Raw genomic sequence first — 24747 nt, 5'->3', positions numbered from 1 at the left:
AAAGCTGGAATTTTCCTGAGCAGTGGAGTATTTTAAAAGGTCAACTTGCTCTTTGGAAAGGGAAATGCTGTTTGTTTAATAATCCCTGTATTTCTCATTCCCACCTCAGTTTGCTAGTTTATCATATAGAACTGCCCCTGAAACATGATTGCTTAAAAATGTTTATGCATCAGCCAGAATGCTCCCCTTGTTTGACAAATGGACACATACACAAAGGACAAGCTATCAGTCTTAGAGTTCTCATAATGCAGCATGAACAATGTAGGCCTTTTAGAGTAGTATGTGAAAGAGCAGAAAGTGAATGAGTGCATAAACAATGGGCCCTCAGGAAACAATGGTAGATATGCTCTTTGATCTGTTTGACAGGCATTCTGCAGCTTCTCTGCAGGAGCAGGTGAGTGCTAAAAACAAGTAAGCTCACCAGGAAGAAATGAGCGCAGCATAAGGGGGGCAGAAATTACTGCTCAAGAAACCTCTGCTACAGAAGTTGATGGATGGTTTGTATTAGGGTCAACCAAAAATTTTGGGTGGAAAAGTGTGAATTTCCTGAACTTAATCACCACTTCAGCTTAGCAAACATGAATGTTCAAAAGAAAAGCAAAGGAACTAAGCTGTCACCAGTATACCTGTTTCAAGACATAATCACTCCCATTCACAAGGCCATTTCCTTCCTTTCATTTGCCATAGTTATCAAATAACTTGAAGTTTCAGCTAAAGAAAATAACTGAAAGAGGCTGGGCATCAGAAAACAGCATAGATATTGTGTTGGTACACTACAGACATAATGAGGAAGGTTTAATTAAAGGATTTTGTATTAATAAAGTCATTCTAACAAATGTCAGGCTTTTTTCCTACAACTGCTTTCCCTTACTCTACTGATACAAAACCCTGAGCTCCTGCATCTAATCCTGGCAATCTCCTCTCCCTGTAAGTCCCATCAACGAATATCTTCAGTTCCCTTCTTAGATGCTGTACAGGGACTATGGACAATCATTTCAGCATCTTCTGCTGCCATTAGTACTGCAGCCAAAGTCAGAGGAGCTGTCAGTGGTACTTCCTGTGCCAAAGTATTCTGTTTGTGTAGCCCTGCAAGTAGGAAAAATAGCACACCAGAGGATTACTTAAACTTTACAGGGCTTTTTCAGGCTCTGGTAATTTTTTTTTTTTTTAAGTGCTTTTAGTTCCTGAAATATAAGTTGTTATGAAAGTGTCAACTGTTATTGACCCAGCCCAAATTCTGATCTGTCAAAAATCAAACTTCAGGGCACATTATTGTGAATTTTCCATTTTACAGCTTTTACAGACAAAAATGATCTCCAGTCCCAATGCAGAGTATGTTGTACATTAGCATTTAAGAAAACACTGGAAAATGGAGAATAGGCATGGAAAAATATCTGGAATATATACTTAGAAAATGAAGTGGTGATAATCAACTAAGTTCTATTTACATTCAAGTTAAAGGAAATAACTTTAAGCAAACAAAATGATAAAGCCTGTAAACAGGTCTGTGATGATCTATTCTCAGAAAATTACTATTCTGATGTACATAAAAGAAATTAATGGACTCCTTAACAGCCTTCAAATGCTCCACATGCCTTCATACAGAAAGGGACATCTTAGAAAAAGCATTACTTGAGGATACCATTAATTCACTAAATAATGGAAAAACATCTGGCTTGGACGGCTTCCCATATAAATTCTATAAAGTTTTTAAAGAACCTCAGAGGTCCATTTTCTGTGCAACTATCAGCATGGTCTTTGAAAGTGGTGATGAGCCAAGATGTTTGGGGCAATTCTGGTTGAGACTGCACATATCCAGAATCATTCACCTATCTGCAAAGGCATTTCCAAAGAGCCTAAATCTTAAATTTCCCATTACTGAAAATCACAATTAGGTAATCTTTGTTCATAGAGATTATTTGATTATTAATAAACTTATTTATGGCTTTCTTGTATTAATCATAGAAAGTAGGAAAGTTCATTGCTCATGAAGTACAAAAATAATTTAATTACAATGCCTTAGCTTTTAAACAGTGATAATAGGCTTCTACATTTATATCAACAAATCATGTTGGAAATAACATTAGATTTTTAAAGGAAATATTGTTCCTTCAAAACAGAGAGCCAGGAATTAGTCAAAGAACCCTTTTTCTTCCATAAAATGCTGATTTCTCAAAACAAAAATTGTTGCTAGGAAAGCATTCATTTCAAGGAAATCCCAATCTTGAAAAATGTTTGGAAAATTTTCAGAATTATCAAAATAGCCTGTTCAAAATGCAAGATCCATTTTTTTTCACTAGTGTACAAAATACAATGTGGTTACGGGAGCAGTTTTAGCAGATTATTGAAGTATGCCAAAGAAATGCTTTAACTGATCTGAGCCAAACTCACCCCTGACTGAAGGGCAGGGTATCCAGATTGAATCCTTTCACTGTATTTCCTAATTACCCATCCAGAAAGATCTCCCCAGCACCCTGAGGCAAGCAGCCCTTTCTGGCCTTCTCACAAAGACTGAGAACAGGACCTGTGAGCTGGTCATAGCAAGAGATGGAAGATTTTCCTCCCACTTTGTGTAAGCCAGAGCTGGCCCAAGGTTTTCGTAATGTGGACCATCTGGTCTGATGCTTTTGTCATTTTTTTTTCCTCACAGGGAACTGTGATCACAGCAGGGGGATTAATGCATAGTAAAAAAAAAAAAAAAAAAAGAAAAGGTAATTGGAGTTTGCATTTGTTTTCCTGGCATTTTTAATTATTTTATAGTTTCTTCTCTGATTATTATTGACACTTCATCGTCCTATCAACTTAATGCTCTTACTCATTCTCCAACCTTTTTCTCACTCCAACCACTTTGTTTCTTCTAGTTACCTCTTTCTTTATTCCCACTCCCTGCTTATTTTCATCCCCTTAATTTCTCTGTTTCTCACTCTTACTGTTCTCTCTTTCTTGACTCCCCACCTCTGTCTTCCGTTTGTATTTCTTTCCCCATTCTCTGATTCTAACTTTACTCCTTTCCTTATGCTGCCACTCACATGGGTTTCCCTTCTCCCTAAAACCTCCCGTATTCTTCCCTCTTGGTAAGATATAAAGCTGAATAGCACTCATCCCAGTTGTTGTCATTTCTCCCCCAACCTCCCCCATCAGTTATCACAAGAACAGCAAAATTAAGGTGTCCAAGTGGCAAGTATTTGTATGTTTCACAAACTTCTCATACTGTTTTTCTTTTAATATTACCCATAGCTGTTTGCTATTTTTCTAAATATTTGAGACTGTCTGATAGGTAGCAGCTTAACCCAGAGCTTGCAGAAGACTCGTATAATGCTTGTGATTCTGAAGAAAACCTTGCAAATGCCTACTAAATGTGGCCATTGCAATGAGGTCAACCTGTAAAATGGACACTACTGCATTTCAGAGCTCTGACGCCTGAAATTCTTTGTATCAATATTATTAACCTTCTTTTTACCAATAGTTCTGGAAGGAACATTCAGTTTGTATGTTTTTAATACAGTGAAAAGCACCATGGATATTACGATAGTTTTCTGATCCTCTTCTAAATGAGAGCAGATAGGCCAGGTTCCTTGGCAAACAGAATTAAAAATATAAGCAGAAATGGCAAATGCAAACTACAGTAACATAACTAAATTGGCTTGTGGGAATTAGATCTACAGCTCATATTAGAGGAAAGAGGGGCAAGTATTTCTTCTTAGAGTATGACAAAAGCTTCCACTCCATGAACTGTACTGCCAACAAGGGTAGCAACATGCATACTGTCTGAAGGACTTCATAGTGTGCCAAGCCACTTGAGAGTCACTCTTGTGGTTACCATGTCATGAACTCCTCAATATGCTTTTGCTACAGTTGGAACTTTACTTGGAACTGCTACAGTTTCAGCCTCTGAAAAATTGCATTTAAAAAACCTAAAAGGGAGGGCTCTTGACTTAAGCCTGGAAACATTTGTGCTTCAGATATTGATGTCATTCTCTAAGTTTGTCCAGGGAAAAATAGGAAAACCAAAGTCTTTATACATTAATTTAGGTGTAGACCAATCAACAGAATATATTAGTTGTTCAGTCCCATATAAAAGCTTATTTTCTGCTTGTATTTTACATCTCACTTCAGAATGACTTCGGAAAGACTGTGTCAAATGTCTAAGCCTACACTGTATCTGCTACATGTATATCTGTTCTTCCCAGTTTTGCCTGATATTAACATCTTGAGAAATTGTGTACATTACACTTTTCCCATTCATGTGCTTGCAGAGTTATAAAATGTCAGGTGACTTAATACATGTTTTATGTATACAGATCATCTTCATCATCTTATAACAGCACATCACAGCTCATGTACCATCTAACCCAAAAGCTCTCCAAAATCAGTACGACTTCCTCTGACTCTGCTTGCTTTTGAAACAGGATCTACGTTGCTGTGAATCACTGACTAGAAAACTCCCTAATGCTCATCATGGTCTGGGCCCCCCTTTATCAGCAGAGGGGCAGATAAATTGTGAGATTTATGGGCATTTAATTATATATTTACAGGTGCTTCTTATTCAAAGGTGTTCTGAGTTTGAGACTAGAAAAGAGTGGCAAGCTGAGGAAAGCCCAGAACCAAGGGATAAATGTGGCTAGTTAGTCCCAAAAGCTGAATGGCCAAATAGTTTTGTGACAAAGGACTAGAAAATAGAAAGCAGTGCTGCTGATGAGCTTAGAAAAGTTATTTTAAAACCAGGGAACCATAGAAACATCACACAGCTGAGCCAATAGGACATGAGTGGAACAAAAACAGCTTGAAACCAAGGAAGAGGGGAAAGGAGGCAATAGGTAAAAAAAGTTTGAGAAAGTGGCAGGAGTTTCTAAAGTAGAGAAATTTCCCATTATTCTCTGAGTGTGAAGAGCATGCAGATGAGTTTTTAATCAGCTGGAGACCAGGTGACAATAGAGCAAGTGTGTCTCTGTGAAAGTGTAGGCAAAGTTGGAATGACTATGTAGTTGTCATATCGGAGCTGAGGGATTTCTAGTGATGGGTGTGTTCAGTCTCTTTTGGTTCAAGAATTACTGCAGGAAACCTATTTGATTTAATGTGACTGCACTTAATATTCTATCATCTGTTCTCAAAGGTTGTGTTCATTAATTCTCTGATGCTTTGAAAACCCAAGCATGGAAAGCTGACAATGCAATAACAGGAAGCACAGAGTGAGGTCACTCCCAGAATGACTGGCCTATGGATGCAAACTAGTCGTAAGTTTTTCTAAGGTGACGTTTAGCTGCATGGTCAATTGCTGAGGTGAGTAGCTCGAGAGAGGACGCCTTCAACACCGGAGCGGGGGGGAGATCAGCGTCCAGGAGCCTCAACTCGGAGCGACGAGAGCCACCGAGGGAGCCTCAAGTCCTCGACAGGACCTGCCCGGGAGCCGGCAGCTCAGCTGACGAGAGCAGGGACTCACAGGGGGCAGAGCCTGGAGCAGCGGCACCAACCCTGACTGGGTAAAAACCTGCCCCAGGGAGAGCGGCGAACAGAGCGGGTCGAGGCAGTTTGCGCGGGCAGGCGGGCGGGGTGGGGAGCACTCGGCGTATGAGCAGGGCCCGGTCCGGGAGCTCTGCTCTGGCTGCCCCGGCGGTGGCCAGCGTAGGCACCCAGACAGAGCCGGTGAGAGGGGAGGCTGCAGTGCAGAGCTCGGGGTGTAGAGAGTGCCTGCACTGGTCTGGTGAGGGGAGGGTGCACAATGGGCAGGGCCGCACTCGGTGCTCCCTGGTGGAGGTGCTCCTGCAGCAGGGGCTGAGCTGCGGGATGCTGTTAATAGGCTGCGAGATGTCAGGGAAGCTGAGAGGAAGCAGGGCTGCTTGCTCCAGGCCCAAACTGTGCAGGGGCCTCGAGCTTCACCTCTACCTCATGGAGGAAAGAAGGAGGCCGTTAACCTGGGAAGCTGGGAATTAGTGACAAAAAAAAAAAAAAACAAAAACCCACAAAAAAAAAAAAAAAGAAGGAAAAGGACAACCAAAAGCAAGGGGCTTCCCCCTAAATCCCCTGTCCCCACGCAGAACCGCTTTGCTGTCCTGCAGGGGGCTAATGAGGAAACGCACTCGAGCCAGAAACAGCCGGCTGATGCACTGCTAAAGAAGATCTCTACTGGTGCTGCCAGGAAAAAGCGGCAGGTCGTAGTAGTAGGGGACTCTACACTGAAAGAGACAGAAGCACTCGTCTGTCGGCCTGACCCTGTCTCAAGGGAGGTGTGCTGCCTACCAGGGCACGAATCAGGGATGTGGCAGAGAGGCTGCCTGCTCTAGTAAGTCCCATGGACTATTACCCACTTCTGGAGATACATGTGGGTGTTAGGGATATAGATAGTAGCAGCCTGGGGAACATAAAGAAGGACTACAGAGCCCTGGGAGAGGTGGTTAGGGGCTCTGGAGCTCAGATAGTCTTTTCATCATTTCTCCAGGCTACAGGGGAGGACCTTAAAAAGGCTAGGAGGATTAGGCAGGTTAATAAATGGTTAAAAGGGTAGTGCCATAGTCAGGGGTTCAGTGTCTTGAACATGGGACCCAAGCTTGTAGGCCAGGTCTAGTGGGGGCTGGTGGAGCTGGTCTGATAAAGAAGGGAAAGAGCAGTTTTGGTAGGAGGCTTGCCAGACTGGTCAAGGAGGCTTTAAACTAGACATGTTGGGGGAGGGGAGCATCATTCCATCCCAACACACCCAGTCAGTTGCCAGAACCTATAATAAATGCTCAGAGCAATGTAGAGATATCCCAGCCGCTCCAGCCAATGACCCGGCTTCAGTTGGAGCTCGGCTCAGATGCCTCTATACAAATGCCCGTAGCATGGGGAACAAACAAGAGGAATTAGAGATGTGGGCACGTCTATGGGGGTATGATATAACAGGCATCACAGAAACATGGTGGGATGGCTCCTATGACTGGAGTTTTGGAATGGAAGGTTACAGGCTTTCTAGAAAAGACAGGCCTGGCAGGCGGGGAGGGGGAGTTGCCCTTTGTGTTAGGGATAGGCTGGAGAGTATGGAACTCTGTCTGGGGACAGGTGAGCAGTCCACAGAGAGTTTGTGGGACAGGGTTAAAGGGAATATAGCTATGGGAGACATTACTGTGGGGATCTGTTACAGACCGCCTGATCAAGGAGAACCTGCGGATGAAGCACTCCATAGACAGATAGGAAAAACCTCACGCTCACAGGCCCTTGCTCTCATGGGGGACTTCAACCACCCTGACATCTGTTGGAAGGACGGTACGGTCCGACACAAGCAATCCAGGAGGTTTCTCGATTGTGTGGAAGACAACTTCCTTCTGCAAGTAACAGAGGAGCCGACAAGGAGAGGTGCCATGCTTGATCTCGTGCTCACCAACAGGGAAGGGCTTGTTGGAAATGTGACTCTCCAGGGCAGCCTTGGTTGCAATAATCATGAGATGCTAGAATTTGAGATCCTCAGGACAGTGAGAAGAGCATGCAGCAAGCTCACTGCCCTGGACTGCAAAAGAGCAGACTTTGGCCTCTTCAGGAACCTGCTTAGTAAGGTTCCATGGGATACAGCCCTAGAGGGCAGAGGCACCCAAGACTGTTGGTTGATATTCAAGGGTCAGCTGCTACAAGCCCAGGAGTGTTGCATCCCAACCAGAAGGAAGTGCAGCAGGAGGGCCAGACCTCCTTGGATGGATAAGGAGCGCCTCCGGAAAATTCAAAGGAAAAAAGAGGCTTATAATAAGTGGAAGCAAGGACAGGCGGCATGGGAAGAGTACAGAGCTAGGGACCAGGTTAGAAAAGCTAAGGCCCAGTTGGAATTAAACTTAGCTAGAGGTATTAAAGATAACAGGAAGGGATTCTACAGGTACATAGCAAATAAAAGACAGACTAGGGAGAATGTAGGCCCCGTCAGGAAGCTCTCAGGAGAACTGGCTGCACAGGATTTGGAGAAGGCTGAGGTTCTGAATGACTTCTTTGCCCCTGTAGGAGAGGATCTGCTTTGAGACCATCTTAGGAACCTGAAGGTGCACAAGTCCGTGGGTCCTGATGAGATCCATCCGCAGGTCCTGAAGGAGCTGGCAAAGGAAGTTGCGAAGCCACTGGCCATCATATTTGAGAAATCATGGCAGTCAGGTGAAGTTCCTGATGACTGGAAAAAGGGAAATATAACCCCCATTTTCAAGAAGGGGAAAAGGGATCACCCAGGGAATTACAGACCAGTCAGTCTCACCACTGTGCCTGGCAAAATCTTGGAGCAGATTCTCCTGGAAGTCATGCTAAGGCACATGAAAAACAACAAGGTGCTTGGTGACAGCCAGCATGGCTTCACTAAGGGGAAATCCTGCCTGACCAATTTGGTGGCCTTCTATGATGGGGCTACAGAACTGATGGACAGGGGTAGAGCAGCTGACGTCATCTACCTGGACTTGTGTAAAGCGTTCGACACTGTCCCACACGACATCCTTGTCTCTAAATTGGAGAGACATCAATTTGACAGGTGGACCACTTGGTGGATAAAGAACTGGCTGGATGGCTGCACACAAAGAGTTGTGTTCAATGGCTCAATGTCCAGCTGGAGACCTGTAATGAGTGGCGTCCCTCAGGGATTGGTGTTGGGACCCGTCTTGTTCAACATCTTTGTCGTTGACATGGACAGTGGGATTGAGTGCGCCCTCAGCAAGTTTGCCGATGACACCAAGCTGTGTGGTTCGGTTGATACCCTGGAGGGAAGGAATGCCATCCAGAGGGACCTTGACACACTTGTGAGGTGGGCTGATGCCAATCTCATGAAGTTTAACCATGCCAAGTGCAAGGTCCTACACCTGGGTCGGAGCAATCCCAGGCACAGCTACAGGTTGGGCAGAGAAGAGATTGAGTGCAGCCCTGCGGAGAAGGACTTGGGGTGTTGGTTGATGAGAAAATGAACATGAGCCGGCTTAAGTGTGCGCTTGCAGCCCGGAAAGCCAACCGTATCCTGGGCTGCATCAAAAGGAGCGTGACCAGCAGGTCAAAGGAGGTGATCCTGCCCCTCTACTCTGCTCTTGTGAGACCTCACCTGGAGTATTGTGTGCAGTTCTGGTGTCCTCAACATCAAAAGGACATGGAACTGTTGGAACAAGTCCAGAGGAGGGCCACGAGGATGATCAGGGGACTGGAGCACCTCCCGTATGAAGACAGGCTGAGAAAGTTGGGTCTGTTCAGCCTGGAGAAGAGAAGGCTGCGTGGAGACCTCATAGCAGCCTTCCAGTATCTGAAGGGGGCCTATAGGGATGCTGGGGAGGGACTCTTCATTAGGGACTGTAGTGATAGGACAAGGGGTAACGGGTTAAAACTTAAACAGGAGAAGTTTAGGTTGGATATAAGAAGGAAATTCTTTCCTGTTAGGGTGGTGAAGCACTGGAATAGGTTTCCCAGGGAGGTTGTGAATGCTCCATCCCTGGCAGTGTTCAAGGCCAGGTTGGACGAGGCCTTGAGTGATATGATTTAGCGCAAGGTGTCCCTGCCCATGGCAGGGGGGCTGGAACTAGATGATCTTAAGGTCCTTTCCAACCCTAGCTATTCTATGATTCTATGATTCTGTGCATGAAAAGATGTTGTGGAACACAAAAGAAAATAAGCATAAAAAGCTGACAGAGGAAAAATGAACTCCATGTCCGAAAAACATTCCCAGTCATCTCTCTGTCTTTCATGTAAAAAAGAGTGTTTCGGAATACAGACAGCACAAGGGCTGGGGAAAATATTCAGGCAACAAAATTAATTATATACATCTACGAGATACTCACAATGATAGATGGAGCAGTCAAATTTTCAACTTTGATGTGAATTGTACATTTTCTGGACTTGTCTATTATTAAAATATTGCCTAAAAGCTAATTTTTAAATGCAAATTTTGTTTCTTTTTGCCTCATGAAAAAATATACCTCTAAACTGAATTTGTCAATGAACAATGGACCTGTTATGTGCTAGATGTGTGACATATGTTTATTTCTTACTGTTAGGAATTCGAAACACAAAACATCAACAAAAAAGAGAATTCAGTCTCAGCCCACACAGAAGTGTGTCTGAAAAGCCTGTTTCAAGAAATAATAGTCACACGGAAATTGTGCTGGCAGCACACAAAGGTTTTCATTTCCTACTGGTTTTTATTTTGTATTTCAGCTCCACTTTCCTGGCTTTCTGAAGTGTTTTCAACTTCTACCTGTGGGCTGATAAGAAGTTGTAGGTACCTCTGCATTCACCCAGAAGACACAGTACTGAAAATCCTTTTTGCAGTATGACAGTCCTCAGCTTGTGGGAAGTGTTTTACAAAGACAGCTTTGAATTTTGGCACTCTATATATGAGGACAAAGCCCTCACTCCATCCCACCCAACACCATGCGTACTGCTGCTCCTTAGCCTACACTGCCTCCCTCCTTGCTGCACTCCTATCTCTCCTTTCTGTCCCTGAAAGGGAAAGCAACCACCTGGGAGAGAGCAACACACTCCAGTCTCGAAAAAGAGGGACAGGGAAACACAGGGAAGCACAGTGAAGAGCATGGAAAAGTATCAGAGGGAGGAAGAGAAGAATCCCCATCCCTCAGGTGCTGGCAAGAAGAACAAGCCCACCAACCCATGCTGTGGGGAGCCACGGTAACCCCCTTGGCAAACTTCTTCACAAAAGAATCAGAGCAGGGGAAAGGCAGAAAAGATGTTTGAAAATCTCAAAAAGATGGCACAGACTTAGGAAACATCTGCCAGAAATGCAGAATGCTCAAGTAGGAGAAGGCATCTGTCATGCCTGGAGATGCACATTCTTCCACATCTTTCCTACCTCTTACTCATTAGGGTCTTAGTGTGGCTCCTACATTTTCACAACATATGCTACAACATATGTCAGGATGTCACTGATGCCATATGGATCATTACGGTGTCACAGTGCAAACACATGGGGGAGATTTTTTCTCTGTAGTAAATGACTAGAAACAGCTTAAAAGCATACATATGAGGTGTCAGTGGTTAGGATCCTTCAGTCTGGAGTTTTCACTGCTTTTTCTCACTTGCAGCAGTTGTCTCCAGAGATTATCTAATAATAATAAACTCTGTAACACAGGGAAGCTCTACATTACCATCAGAAATTTGGTGATTTCCTACCTTGTCCTTGCCTAGACCTGAAATCCAGAGGAGCAGGCAGTGCTGCTTTGGAGATCCTCTACTCCTGAAGGATGAGAGGCAGAAAATAGTCACAAGGATTTTTTGCTCCAGGGGATGTTCCCCATTTGATAAAAACCCTTGACTGACAGCACAGCCCATCACAGCTCACAGCCTAAGCACTATAGAGAGGATGTTCTGAAAGGCTTCCCAGAGGACATAGTCTGTACATAGTCAGTTTTGAAGGGTCTGAGATCCCATTTCCACATCACAGAAGAAGCAAATTCTTAAGATGTACAAGACTCTGGAGTCTGACCTCTCTGACCACCTTGGCCGCATGTGCCAGGATGCAAAGAGCTTGGTGTGAAAACTGTGCATGTGAAAACTGTAAGTGTGATATGCTTGAAAAACTGTCCTCAAAACCCAGCTCCTCTGGCACTTTCCATAGCAGCATGGCAGCTCCAGGCTCGGTCACCTCTATTGTTGGTGCACCCAGCCCTCATGAGGGTGGAAGCACAGAGGAGCCCAGGTGCTGACGCTGATGAGCTCTGTAGAAACAGGTACAGGAATGGAAACAAAGACTGCATCTGCAGGTGTTCTCCTCCTTATCCAGAATTTCACAAGAGATTTTAGCTACTCTAGAACGCATCGTAATTGAAGTAAGCTGAAATGAAAAATAATGAAAATCCTTGATCTAACGGTTCGTATAAGGAGAATGAGAAAAATAACATAGATTATGATTACATTAACTAGAAGGCTCAGACTGGTTCATGTAGCTAATTTTTTGTTAAACAATAGGGTTGTTTTGTATTTCTAACTAGACAGAGGATTAGCATAAGGCGATAGGCCAGTAATATTTCCATTGGTGTCATTTATGGTGTTCGTAACTCTTTCAATACACAGCATTTGGAATTTGTTGACTGTTTTCTTTTTTGTGTCCAATCTGCTGGAGCATCCAGATCATTTTCATTGCCTGAACCTTTCCCATCTGCTGCACATTGACAACCTATGGAAATAGTTCATATATGTAATATGGGAGCTTCATGTATGGTTATGTTAAGGCACAGTTAGAGTACAAGACCTACATTCCGTACTTTAACAAGTTAGGGAGCCATGCCCTAGTTATGTTTAAGCAGTAAAGCAGGTAATTGCTTGTTATAAAGTAAAGGCAGATGCAAGTGAGGGTTTTCTACAACAAAGAGATGTAGAAATTTTCCTTTTCAGCTCATACTGCTCCTTTAGCAGCCTGGGGTATGATATTGTGCCGACTTTGCCTCTAGAAAAGATTAGAGCTGCAGCTCTAAAGTTACTTTGCAACCATTCAAAAACTGCTCCAGTGTGGGTCCTTTGTAGGGGGTACAGCACACCAGGGACAGATTGCTCCACTGTGTGTCCTCCACAGGCTGCAGATCCTTCCAGAATCCTACTCCTGCATGGGCTCTCCATGGGCTGCAGCTGCCTTCAAGGCATGTCCACTTGTAGCACTGCTGCAGGTTGTATAGCTATTATGGTGTGGTCCTCCATGGGCTGCAGTGGAAAAAACAGGTCTACCACAGTCTTCTCCACAGGCTGCAGGGGAATCTCTGGTCTGGCATCTAAACCACATCCTCCTCCCCTTTCTCCACCAGTCTCAGTGTCTGCAGGGCTGTTTCTTTCATGTTTTTCTCATTCCTCATTCTCACAACTGACACGCCCTGTTTCTTACCCTTTCTTAAATATGTTGCCACAGAGGTGCCACCAGCATTGTAGATGGGCTCAGCTGTGCCCTGTGATGGGTCTGCTGCTTTAGAGCTGGCTGGAACCAGATATGTCTGGCGTGGGGTCAGTCCTTGTCTCTTCAGAGAGCCCCCTGCTACCAAAACCTTGCCATGTAAACCCAGTATGCCACTTCATTATGACAGACTTCATCCTATGTGCTTGTGTGCAGGAGTGTTCCAGCAACGGTCACTCTATAACTTCTGCCACTGATGCCAGAAGAGCTCTAATGACATCGCCTACATTTGTTTATGGTGGAGATTGACCCATCACTCACCTCATGGGCTAGTCCTTAGACCCAATGTAGAGCAGAGACCTGAATAAGATATTGCAAAATCAGTATATTCTTTCACGTTTGAATGTTAGCAAGCTGACTATTCACAAACTAAGCAAAGAAAAAACCCAAACATGTTCTCTCCTTTTACAAATACTTTACATGAAAAGTCTGTCTTTGTTGCCCCTTTTCAGCACTACAGGTGCTACCAGCAGCAGATACAGACACATACATTTTCAGTCCTGGTCTATCTAGACTTGTGGTGAAGGGGCTGGTCCTAACACTGGTTTAAAAAAAAGCTCTCCCCAAATAATCTCACTGATGCTAGAACAACACATGGTCTCTTTAGAAAATAAATGTATATAAAACTCAAGCACCAACACCTTGAGAGGCAGTTGTTTGTCTATGGTGGAAACAAAGCTGCACAAGCCCATGTGATAACAAATGAGAACTTTGGCTCTTATCCATGGCCAGCGATAGAGCTGACCAGCGCAGACCTAGCCATGGACCATTAAATGTAGGGCACAGCAGTGAAAGGAAGAGATTATCTGATCGCAGTGTATTGTTTTATCAGCAGTTGAGGACTACACTATACAAATAGAATAAAAGTGCAACACATTCATATTCTTGCTTCAGAGAAGGGGCCTGGTTGTATTTGTATTGTGCTCTATATTGTATCATTAAAGGCTGCTTAATTTGTACTGCATTTAATTTATTTTTGATAACACTGCTGTGATTACTATTCTATGCAACTGTCTCTTGTTACCTTGATCTCTACACATGCATTTGCTGTTTATTCCATACAAATTGGATCAAAAGCTTTCTGATGCTTTCTCTGTCTGTTTGCACAATGCAATCTCCAAAAGTGGAGATAAGTGCCTGTGGAAGTATTACACTCAGAATTACATCTACTATGTTTTAGAATATGTTTTGCTAGAAATGGTGCCATCAAACAATACAGATATCGTCAACATAGACTTACTTTGCCACAGCCAGGAAGAATGCATCTTGCAACAGTTTATTCTGGGGCATATGAGTATGAAAGGCTCTTCCAAGAATCTTAAATGAGATAATTTTTATAGAAAGAACAGTAACAGTTCACAATGCCACCAGAATAGCTCCTGAGATGTCTCTACCAAGACCTCATGATTCAGCCTTGTCTCTCTGAAATGCCTGTATTTGCAGAGATCATCTGAAAATGGAAGACTTTTCATCTTTTGAAAACTAGTTTTCTTAATGACCCTTCTCAAAATAAACCAAAAGGGGAAGAATGATCATTCTCATCTGCTTAGGCCAACACTACCAGGACTTGTTCAACTGGAACTTTCTTAATTGGATTCAGGTGTATCAGGAAACTGTTTTTCTTGACTGCTAGTGCTGCGAAATAAAATACTCTCAGTCAAATGTTCTCAGAAATCAGGATACTTCTCTCTTTGATGGCTAATGAGCGATTATGTGGCTGGGTTTCTGAAGAAGTAACTACTGCAGCTCTACCTGAGAAAGTATAAAGCATGAAAGGAATCCATTTCACTGTCTGCCACCAGCCCATATAGTTTTACTGGGAGTCAAATACAAAATATTTTTTTTTGCCACATAACTAAGCATATGCAAGAGAACCTGCATACAGCACAGAAGCCACTTCTGCCTGATATCTGTGCTGTGGGATTTTGGGAGATTTTTGCACAGACCAAAGGTCTTGTGTCAGAGGAGAAATAAATCTAGCTGCAGCTGAAAGAACCTTCCCTGCAGCTGAAAGTACCTTCCCATTGCTATTTTAGGGACTGTTTCAACAGCAGGAAGGGGGTAATGGTGACTTCTAATACAGGAACAATTTCTGTATAATTTTAGGCACTGCTGCATTATCAAAGGACTGCAAAGGACACCATCTCTACAGATTGGAATAGCAATGATTAGAAAAGGAATTACTAGTTTTTCTAGTTATTGAAATATGCATGGAATATGAGTTATTAGTTATTGAATTATACATGGAGAAGAAAGTCCTTCCAGTTGACATGAATATTTTGATGGAACTTCATGGAATGGAAAGTTACCATTATTTAAAGTCTTGCATTTCCCTGGACAGAAAAAGGATATAGAGACAACTCTACAGTGAACTAGACCAACACTCTTATCTTTTCCTTTTGGCCATTATTTGACAAATTCTTCATTATAAACAGCCAAGTTAAGGTCTGCAGGACAGAAATGTATGTTTTGGAACTAGCTGAAAGTGTCTTTGGACAATATTCTCCCTTTTGTGTCCAAGTGAAAATTTTTCTAGAACATTGCTTTTATGAGCAATGTTCTAGAAAAGAGAGTCTTATCAAAGCTGGTAAGAGCAAAACCACCCTCCACCTCCCTACCTCCCACAAGAGCTTTAGTTAACTCCAGCAATAAGCATACACAACAGCCTTCCTAGATTGACATTAGGAAATATGATGGAAAACTGATGTAAGAAAACCAAATTTACCTGGGCCTGTCTCAACAGCACACTGCCTCTGGCTTTGAGCCCTTCAGGAGTGGTTTTTTTGAGTGTTCTGTGAATGGCTCCAGTTCAGGTTTCTGAAGTATGGGTGCTCACAGCCCCTTGCCTTTGTGTGTGCCTTTCTTGAATGTTCCTGTTAATACAGATCTGAGAGATGAACAGCCCAGAATAGATAGCAAGTGCTCTGCTGTCTTGATGAAATACTTCTTAGTTGGAGTGAAAGTAATGGACAGACTCTCCTTACTTAGGATTTGAGAACACTATATCTATCTAGTTGCTTTTAAAAAGCTTTTAAAGTTCTGTACAAGCTCTTCCAACTCACTCTAAGCAGGTTACTGAAGAGGATTACTTTGCCATATTTAGCAGTAAGTATGTGAGCTCTTGAGCAGTTGTTCTGGTATCTCTGGTAGGCAAAAGAGGCTCTTCATGCTTCCTTTTCCTCTGGCAATAAAGTGTCTGAAAGACACTGCAACAACTGATACTCAAGAAACAAGCCACTTCCTTGAGTCACAACGGACGAGGGTGTCTTGTCATTGCTTTCTCCACAATACATTTCCCTCTCCTTTCCAAGGGTACTGTTTTCTAGGGCTGCTACAAATCATTTATGTCACCCTTAATACTTCTTTTCTTAACCCTCTTTACCATAGTGAGCTGATTCTTCCTGCTCCCTCTTACCTCTATAAGGCAATTAAGGAAAACTATATCTGCGTGTGAAAAGCCTTGTGTTCAACAAGCCTGAAGGCAGAGAACATGCTTAGCCAGTGGTGGAGATTTCAGTAAAATGGACCTTGATACTGTTACCGGTACTGCTATTCTGGGCTATGTGTGAGTTTTAGAAGCCCATAGGCCCATATTACCTGCAGCTAAATAGAACTGGGATATTATAGCAGGCTGCACATCACCATCTGTTGCAAGTTTTTGCAGTATCTAAGCCTTTATTTATTCCATAATTCATTCTACTACTTTCACTAAAGTTACCACAAATGGGCAGTAACACCTGTCACCACAATCTGCAATGATAATAAGAAATCTGGGGGTATCAGCAGGCAGCATTTTAGGAAAATATGAATTTTGGTGGTATCTGTGTAACAGTCCAAAATGCAGAGCTATTCAAAGTGCCCGAAGTGCCCTTTGAAGGCAAATCACCTTGGCCAAAGCATGTCATACTTTTATATTACCCGAAAATGTATAAAAGTATTTCACCTGAAATCCTGAGCAACAAAACCCCCAAGCAGGACATATATATACAAATAAAAAAGGCTCCATACTTTCATCTCTGCGTGTTTTCCTGGGAAGAACTTTTACTGATTGTGTTCTGCCACCTAGTGATCCGAGAAAGGAAAAAATTCCAGCCCTCCTGTGGTGATGTGTGAAATCAAAACAAAGGTGATCAAGAGTAAAAGCAGCAATACAGAAAGCAAGATGTGAACTGTACTACTGTAAAGTCATGGAATGGAGAAAGAAAAAAGGATGAAAAGAGGGAAGCAAGAGGCTTGAAAATAACACCTTTACCTGGTAAATGGAAGCTGACCTGAAATCTCAGCCTGGGTTCTGCTGTGGTTTTATTATGGGGGTCAAGGTAGCATAAGGAGAGAACTGATAGTACTGAGGGAGTTCTGCAAGTTTTCCTATGTGGTTTCAGGTTAATCCACATACTGCAACCACGCAAGGTAAATATGTGGTACAGAGGGTATCTCAGTTGACTTGTCTGAACTGTTTACAAGAATAGTGTGTGACTGCAAGGACAAATTTCTTTATTTAAATGCCAGGGCATGCTTATTAAAAAAAAAAAAAACAAACTGTGAAGGCTGGATGTCTTTTGCATAGTATGTGTGAACTGAAAATTGATAAAGGTTATTTTTCAGTGGCTTCTTGTGGAAGTACCTACAACTCCTAACTGAGTCACGATAAACAGATTTTGGAGTCTTTCTGTGTGTAATAATCAGTGTAATATGGCCAAATAGCCAACTAGAGTCGAATGACAGTTTTGTAGGAGGTCAGTCAGCACTTAAGGGTACTTAGAATATTTGGGGTCATAATGATAATAAACCAGCTAGAGAAGGTACCTGGGAGGGTGCAACGTAACAGCAGTTATCTGGTATGGGCACCAATTTTTTGTGTCCCTGCTGTTATTTGAGTTCATGCGCTACAACAGTGCAATGCCATTTCTTTAGCATCAGGAAGTAACACTGGTATGAACCTATTCACAGTCTTCTTTCTTCCTTCAAACCAGAGCTGTTAGTTCAGAAGTGCCAGATTGGTAGAATTGTATCTGTTTCATTCCATCTGTAAAACCCTCTGGTGGAAACTAGGCATGTAGTGCCTAATTCCTCACTGCTTTTCAGTGTAGAATCATCTGGAGGAAGCTCCTGGGTGTATAATCCCACAACTGTAAAAGTCCTGCTCTCTCATATCTGCTGTCTAACAACTTTTGTTGTACTGCAACTGCTAACAACACCCCTAGGATACTACTTCATGTTGTAGACTGGAACAGAGACATCACAGAGCTGAGAGACTTCCCAGCTACACATGGGGGCTGTGGCAAAACTCACAACTAGACACAAATCCAGGTTTATTGTCTGACATGTGGGGCTATTCTCCCTACCATGGGGACTCCGAATGTTGCAATGTGACTGCCGCTGAGGTAGGAACACTTCCCCAGCATATGGAAAACATAATATTGTTACACATATTTAATCCTGGCAACATTCAAGATTTTGCATGTAAAAACTCTAAGTTTTCACATTTCATGTACAAAAATGTGGCCCTGAACAGCCATCTATACTTGTCACCATGGAATGTGCAGCAACGTGGTGTAGGGTGTCCCCCGTCTCTTGGACATTTCTAGCCACCTGACATCGAAGGCATCAATTAATAGAGCAAAAAGAAAATCCTGTTTTCACTATGGCAACCATGGCAACCCATGCATTCTGATCAATGCCTTTTGAGGTAATGCACTGGTTGCTATAGCAAATCCTATGCTGCAGAATGCCATAGCAACAAGAATATTCTTTGATTATGTTTTTTTTCTTTATAAGAACCATCATGAAGTAGTTTTGGGCTTTGCACCAGTCTGTTTTTCTCAGTATTCCCAAGTTCCAGATTTGGAGCTCCACAGGGGCAAAATAGAAACGTGTACAGTTGCACTGATCATTTTACAGTATTGTATTAGTTGAAGTACTTCCTTTGGCTGCTATGGACTGATGGACTTTAAAACCAGCTAGAAATTGCAATCAAACACAATGAAACAAAGTCACATCTGATTTACACTGGTGTAAGTGTATGGTAACTCCAGCTTCAGTGAAGATCCCCAAACTTTAGATTGGTGTAGATAAGAGGAGAATTTGGTTCAGCCTCTCAAACGTGGAAGTTTTGTAGCCTGCCACTTGTTTTTGAGTTTGATAACAGCTTAGTATAGCAGCCGGCCTACTTATACCATGGGCCTGCTTTCAGAGAGGGATGGTACCATGTTAGTGAACTGTGCTCAGACTTGAAGCTCAGGGCCTCACAACAGCTGCCCCCAGGGCATGTCAGCCTGTGTCACCAGCTGACAAGCAGAGATCTGTGCTCCCTGAGCAGACAGGTTCCCTTGTCCTGCACCAATGCCCTAGGCGCAAATTCTTCTTCACCTCTTAGCTGGTGTGGCTGAGGTTGGGAGTCACCCTCCTAGCTAAGCACCACTGCTGAGCAACATGCTTAAGTTACTAAAGTAAAGCTACAGTCCTCTTGAAGGTCTGCTAGTGATCCAAAGACTCACAAGAATTGGGACCCATGGATATGTGGCACAGCATAGTGGGAAGCAGTCTGACCACTGTATAGTGGAAACTGTTTCAGTCTGCAAAGGAAGAGAATTGGTATGCATATTCTGCATCTTTAGCCTCTCTCTATTCATGTCTTTGGTGATAAAGAGATGATACCTGGTTTGGAGAACATAACTTGCTGTATATGACTTGCATTTTTGACAGTGTTGTCCTAGTTTCAGCTGGGATAGAGTTCAGCTTCTTCCCAGTAGCTGGTGCAGTGATGTGCATTTAGGATAAGAATAACATTGTAACAGCCTGATGTTTAGTTGTTGTTAAGTCGTGCTTCTCCTAAATCAGGGTCTTCTCATCTCCTTACACCACCCCACCAGTGAGTAGGCTGGGAGCACAGGATGCTGGAAGAAGATGCAGCCAAGACAGCTGGATATTCCATACCGTGTAATGTTGTGCTCAGTATAGAAAGCAGGTGTAAACCTGGATGATTGCTGCTGCTCAGGAAATGCTTGGGCATTGATCAGTGGGTGGTAAGCAATTGGATTGTGCAGCAATTGTTTGCATATTCTAATTCTCCTATTATTATTATTGATGTTATTATTAATATTATTAATGTTAATATTGTTGTTGTGTTTTCCTTTTCCATCCTATTAAACTGCCTATATTTCAACTTATAATTTTTAGGTTGTTTTTTTTTTCCCTTTCTGATTCTCTCTTTCATCCCACTGCAGGGCCAGGAGTGAGCAAGTGGATGTGTGGTGTTTAACTGCCTGGCAGAGTAAAACACAACATACAGTCAAATACTCAATTGTTCACAAAGGTGTGGTGTGAGAACTGGAAAAAGAGTTTGAGAAAACAGTTTTAGGAAAAAAGTTCCAAAAAGTGTGTTTGTTTTTTCCAATTTCTCTGAGACAATTAATATTGAAATATTCCTTTAACCTAACAGCCTTGCCTCTTTAACAAATTTTAGTGCTGTTCTATCTTGGGGCCTAGGAGAACATGTTTTACATTAAGGACAAGGTGTTTTGGTTTTTTTTTCTGATTATATATGCCCTGAGCATGATAAATTCTACTCAGTATGTTTCCTGGAACTGTTGTACACTGAACTGTTTAAAACATTTCCTGGAATTATTACCAGTGATCTTTAGCGACTAACTAACACCTTGTGAATGCTACAGTAAAAAGCCCCACAAAGCTGTTAGATACATGCTGACATTCATTGCTTAGTTGAGTCACACCACCTGTGTTTCATTAACTTGTCATCTGTATTGGTTAAAACCTGTTGTTCACTGACATGCCAGTAACCAAAAAGCAGGTTAAGCTCCCTCTTTTTTTTGCAAGACCTCTGAAAGAGGGATACTTATATGTAGGCTTCATCCATTGTTTCATCATAGAATCATAGAATAGTTAGTGTTGGAAAGGACCTTAAGATCACCTAGTTCCAACCCCCCCTGCCATGGGTAGGGACACCTCACGCTGAACCATGTCACCCAAGGCTCTGTCCAACCTGGCCTTGAACGCTGCCAGGGATGGAGCATTCACAACTTCCCTGGGCAACCCATTCCAGTGCCTAATTAATCCATTATTTCCAAAATGTTCACATAGGTCTTTGAATCTGTAGAAGTATAGACTGTGTATTGGGTTTGTATGGAAAGTTTTGGTAGCAGGGAGCTACAAGGGTAGGTTCTGTGAGAAGATGCCAGAAGCTACCCCTGTGTCCAACTGAGCCTACGCCAGCTGGTTCTGAGATGGACCTACCACCGACCGAAGCTGATACCATGGTGCTAGTGCCTCTGGGATAACATATTTAAGCAGGGGGAGTGTGGGAGGTGTATGTGTGTGCAAACTGCAATTGCAGCCAGAGAGAGAAGTGGAAATATGTAAGCGAAGCAGCCCTGCAGACACCAGGGGCAGTGCAGAAGGAGGGCAGGAGGTGTTTCAGGCACAGGAGCAGATATCCCCCTGCAGCCTGTGGTGCAGACCATGGTGAGGCAGGCTGTGCCCAAGCAACCCATGGAGGACCCCATGCTGGAACAGGGGGATGCCTGGAAGAGGCTGTGAACCTGTAGGAAGCCTGTGTTGGAGCAGGCTCGTGGCAGGGGACCCACAGTGGAGCACTGTGCTCCTCAAGTGACACACACTGGAGCAGTTTGTGAAGAGTTGCAGCCTACAGAAAGGACTATGTCTGTTGAGGACTCCCTCCCGTGGAGGGACCCTAAACTGAAGCAGGGGAAGAGTGTGAGTTCTCTCCTGAGGAGGAAGGGGCAGCAGAGACACCGTGTCATGGACTGACCACAACCCCTATTCCACATTCCCTTGCACCACTGGAGAGGAGGAGACAGAAAAGTCCGGTGTAAAGTTAAGCCCAGGAAGAAAGGGGTGGGAGGAAGGTGTTTTAAGATTTGGGTTGTAGTTCTCATTATTCTACTCTGATTTGATGGGTAATAAATTGAACTGATTTTCCCCACGTCAAGTCTGCTTTGCCCATGATGGTAATTGGTGGGTGATCTCTCCTTGTCCTTACCTCGACACACAGGTCTCTCATTATATTATCTTTCCCCTGTCCTGCTGAGGAGAGGAGTGACAGAGCAGATTTGGGGGGCACCTGGCATCCAGCCAGTGTCAACCCACCACAAGTGCCAGCAATTATTTGATTAAATCAAATGTTTCTTCCCTGTGTTGCAGGTTTGCTGTCAGTAGCCATCATGCTGTTGGAAGTGTGTGTTCCTGGATGTCGACAGTTCAGGGTCCAAGCTGGCAGGCCAACCCTGAGCAGGTGAAATTCATACTTCTCTTTTTGTGTCAAGGGAAACACAAAGACCTCTATGCTGAACTCCTAGCATCATCACAAGCATAGAGGGGAAATAGTCACTTGAAAGCATGCTGGCATGTGTTTGTGATCCCTTCCTGCTTTCACTGCTTTTTTTTTGCTGCATTTAGGATGCAATATCTGATATATATAATCTTTTGATTAAGCCATTGGCAGGTCAGGTGGGCAATCGCTTTGAAAAGGTGTAGGTAGAACGTCACATATCCTCTGCTAAAATTGCCACCCATGTAATCATGCTATAAAGGAGTCCTAAAAAAGAAAGGAAACACAGAACATCTCTTTTTTGGGAAGAAAGCTGCTGCCTCAAGCTAAAAGTTCATGCATAGTTATCTTTACTAGCTGGAGTAGCCCTTTTGATGAGCTTATAATTGTGGGGATGGGAAAAGCAGCCACTTCAAAAGGCTAATATTAACTAGGGTATGCTAGGGAGCAGCACACTAGTGCCAATGATGACTTATAAATGGAGGATGTGGGATGTGTTCTGTTTGACAGTGAGAGTTAATGTTTCTGACTAATTTTCCTTGAAAGAGTGTTTTCCTCTATTTCAGACTCTAAGCCTATTTGTTCAGCTAAACCCTGCTATAATCAGGATGCTGGCTAAAAATTGCGGACAAAACCCATGCAGTTTCTTTAGGAGAGGTTTGCATAAAACGTTTGAGCATATATAGCTGCCATTATCAGGATTAGCAACACTCTTTAAAAACAGTGAAAATTGAGTTTGACATGCAGTCTCCTCAATCTAGGTGGATGGGGCCAAAGAAAAACATCTAACATCTAACCTGTGATGAAAGTCACAAGTAGTAATACTACTGGCATTTAAAAATCTTCAGAGGTTTAAGTTAATAAACTTGAGTTTTACAGGCAACTAGCATCTTTTTTACGATTAAGTCAAATAAATGCCTCCTGAAAATAGCTGTACTGGCAGCTAAATTCATTAATCTGCATTTCCCTGAACAGATTCTGCAATAATTAATAGAAGATTAAAAAGTTAGCTATTGTTTTATCACAATTTCACATCTGCACAAGTTTGATTTCAAGAGTATGTCAGGACTTCCTGATATTCCTGTGCTTCAGCTCCTAGCTTTTTTTTTTTTCCTAAGTCTTTGGTATTAAGATAGGAATATATATATACCTTTTGCAAAACCATCTGCAAAGAACTTTTCAGTCCATGAAAGGTCTGACGCTAAAAAACATACTGCATTTCTATTTCAAGAAGATCTTCTAGAGGTCCTGAAGATTCATTAATACTGCTTTTAGAGGGAGCAGTCAGATTGTGACTTCACTTTTCCCACATTTGATTTGTAGCACAGCTCTTCTTGTTTCTGATAGGAATAGTGCTCCAAGTTCCTGGTTGCTGACTATGCTGCTCAACAACAGTTGTTAACAGCAAAGTTTGAGAAGAATCTATACAGGAAACTCTCCTTTGAGTTTGGACATTTCCATTCATGTGAGTAACCTCTGAGCAAGGACCAATCTCCTGGATCAAGATGTGGCCTGGATATCTCTTTGGGCAGAAGGAGGGTGACTGGGGCACACAGATGCTAGTCCCCTGTGGATGTGCCAGTGACCAAGTGGTGAGGTGCGCCACATTAACAGCTCAGTTCACATGTAGCCACAGTTACCAGAGGAAATGTGCAAAAGTTTCTGAGAACAGGGTCATTTATCTTTGTGCAATAAAAGCACTTCTTTAGTATCAAAAAGAGCAGAAATACTACTAGGAACGGATGGCAATTATAAATATCTCTAGTTCACAGCTTTCTCTAAGTGGCTGTCATATCTTCTGGGTCAGTTTTCCTTCTTATCTACAGCAGTTTAATTCTACAGATTCATCGGTTTCAGGGTAAAATGAAATCAGGAGAATCAGGCTCAAAAATGTGTTTTTCTTTTGATCTGTAATGGGAAAAGAGATTTGTGGCAAGAGGTGCCTTTCAGTTATTTCAATTTGATTTATGAGTAACTCAAAGCAAGTCAGAGGAATTGGGCTGGTAAGAAATGGGAAATAAATGTTGGGGGTTGGATTCACACTTGCAGAAAAGGGAATTTTTATTACCTTTCTACCAAGGAACACAGCTTTTATTTATGATCCACCTGCCCCCAAAAAATTAAGGCTTAATCCAAGTGCAATGAAGAGCAGCTTGATCCAGTATCTGGCAACATCCTTTCCAGGAGCTAATGCTATGTTTTCCTCCATGGAAGATCTCCTGAGATTGATTTACACTGGGGAAGAAGATGGAAGCAGAAATCAGATATACTCCTTTTCTCTTATGGGAATCTTCCTCTCTCTCTCTGTATGTATGTATTTACATAATATACACGTATGCACACACATATGCACATGCACGCTTTCCCCAAAGCAGCTTCAAAAGTGTTAAAATTTTCATGAGAAATGAAACAAAAGATAAGACTTCCCAAACATGAGCCATGTCCCATGACTAAATGTTCTCCCTTTTTATAGGGGTGATATCTGGTTTTCTGCATAAAGGCCTTGAGTACATCTTCCTAGATAACTGAAACAATTGAGGTTTTCAATTCACTATTCAAGGTTTTTGAGCAT

General features: G+C 42.8%; 1 protein-coding gene across 4 annotated transcripts in view; it reads right to left on the bottom strand.

The window, feature by feature from the left end:
• Window positions 1-352: 352 nt before the first annotated feature.
• The window catches only part of SLC28A3 (solute carrier family 28 member 3), a 65489-nt gene continuing 41094 nt past the window's right edge, over window positions 353-24747 (bottom strand). For 2 of the 4 annotated variants that reach the window (XR_008970504.1, XR_008970505.1), the window contains 2 exons: window positions 24244-24410; window positions 23776-24083 (listed from right to left, as the gene is read on the bottom strand). Coding sequence is in view for 2 of the 4 variants with exons in the window: in XM_057396490.1 (XP_057252473.1) it covers window positions 24296-24410 (115 nt within the window). In the remaining 2 variants the exon portion in view is untranslated. Of the gene's footprint in view, window positions 1087-23775; window positions 24084-24109; window positions 24411-24747 lie in introns of those variants that run through there. The other 2 variants (XM_057396491.1, XM_057396490.1) reach the window with 2 other exon arrangements.

This window comes from Pezoporus wallicus, unplaced genomic scaffold (genome assembly GCF_028554395.1).
Source record: "Pezoporus wallicus isolate ANWC-B61680 ecotype Strahan unplaced genomic scaffold, APGP_CSIRO_Pwel_v1 contig_2776, whole genome shotgun sequence".
Lineage (NCBI taxonomy): Eukaryota > Metazoa > Chordata > Aves > Psittaciformes > Psittacidae > Pezoporus > Pezoporus wallicus.
Note: the sequence above shows the minus strand (reverse complement) of the source record. Positions and strands in the feature narration are given on the sequence as shown.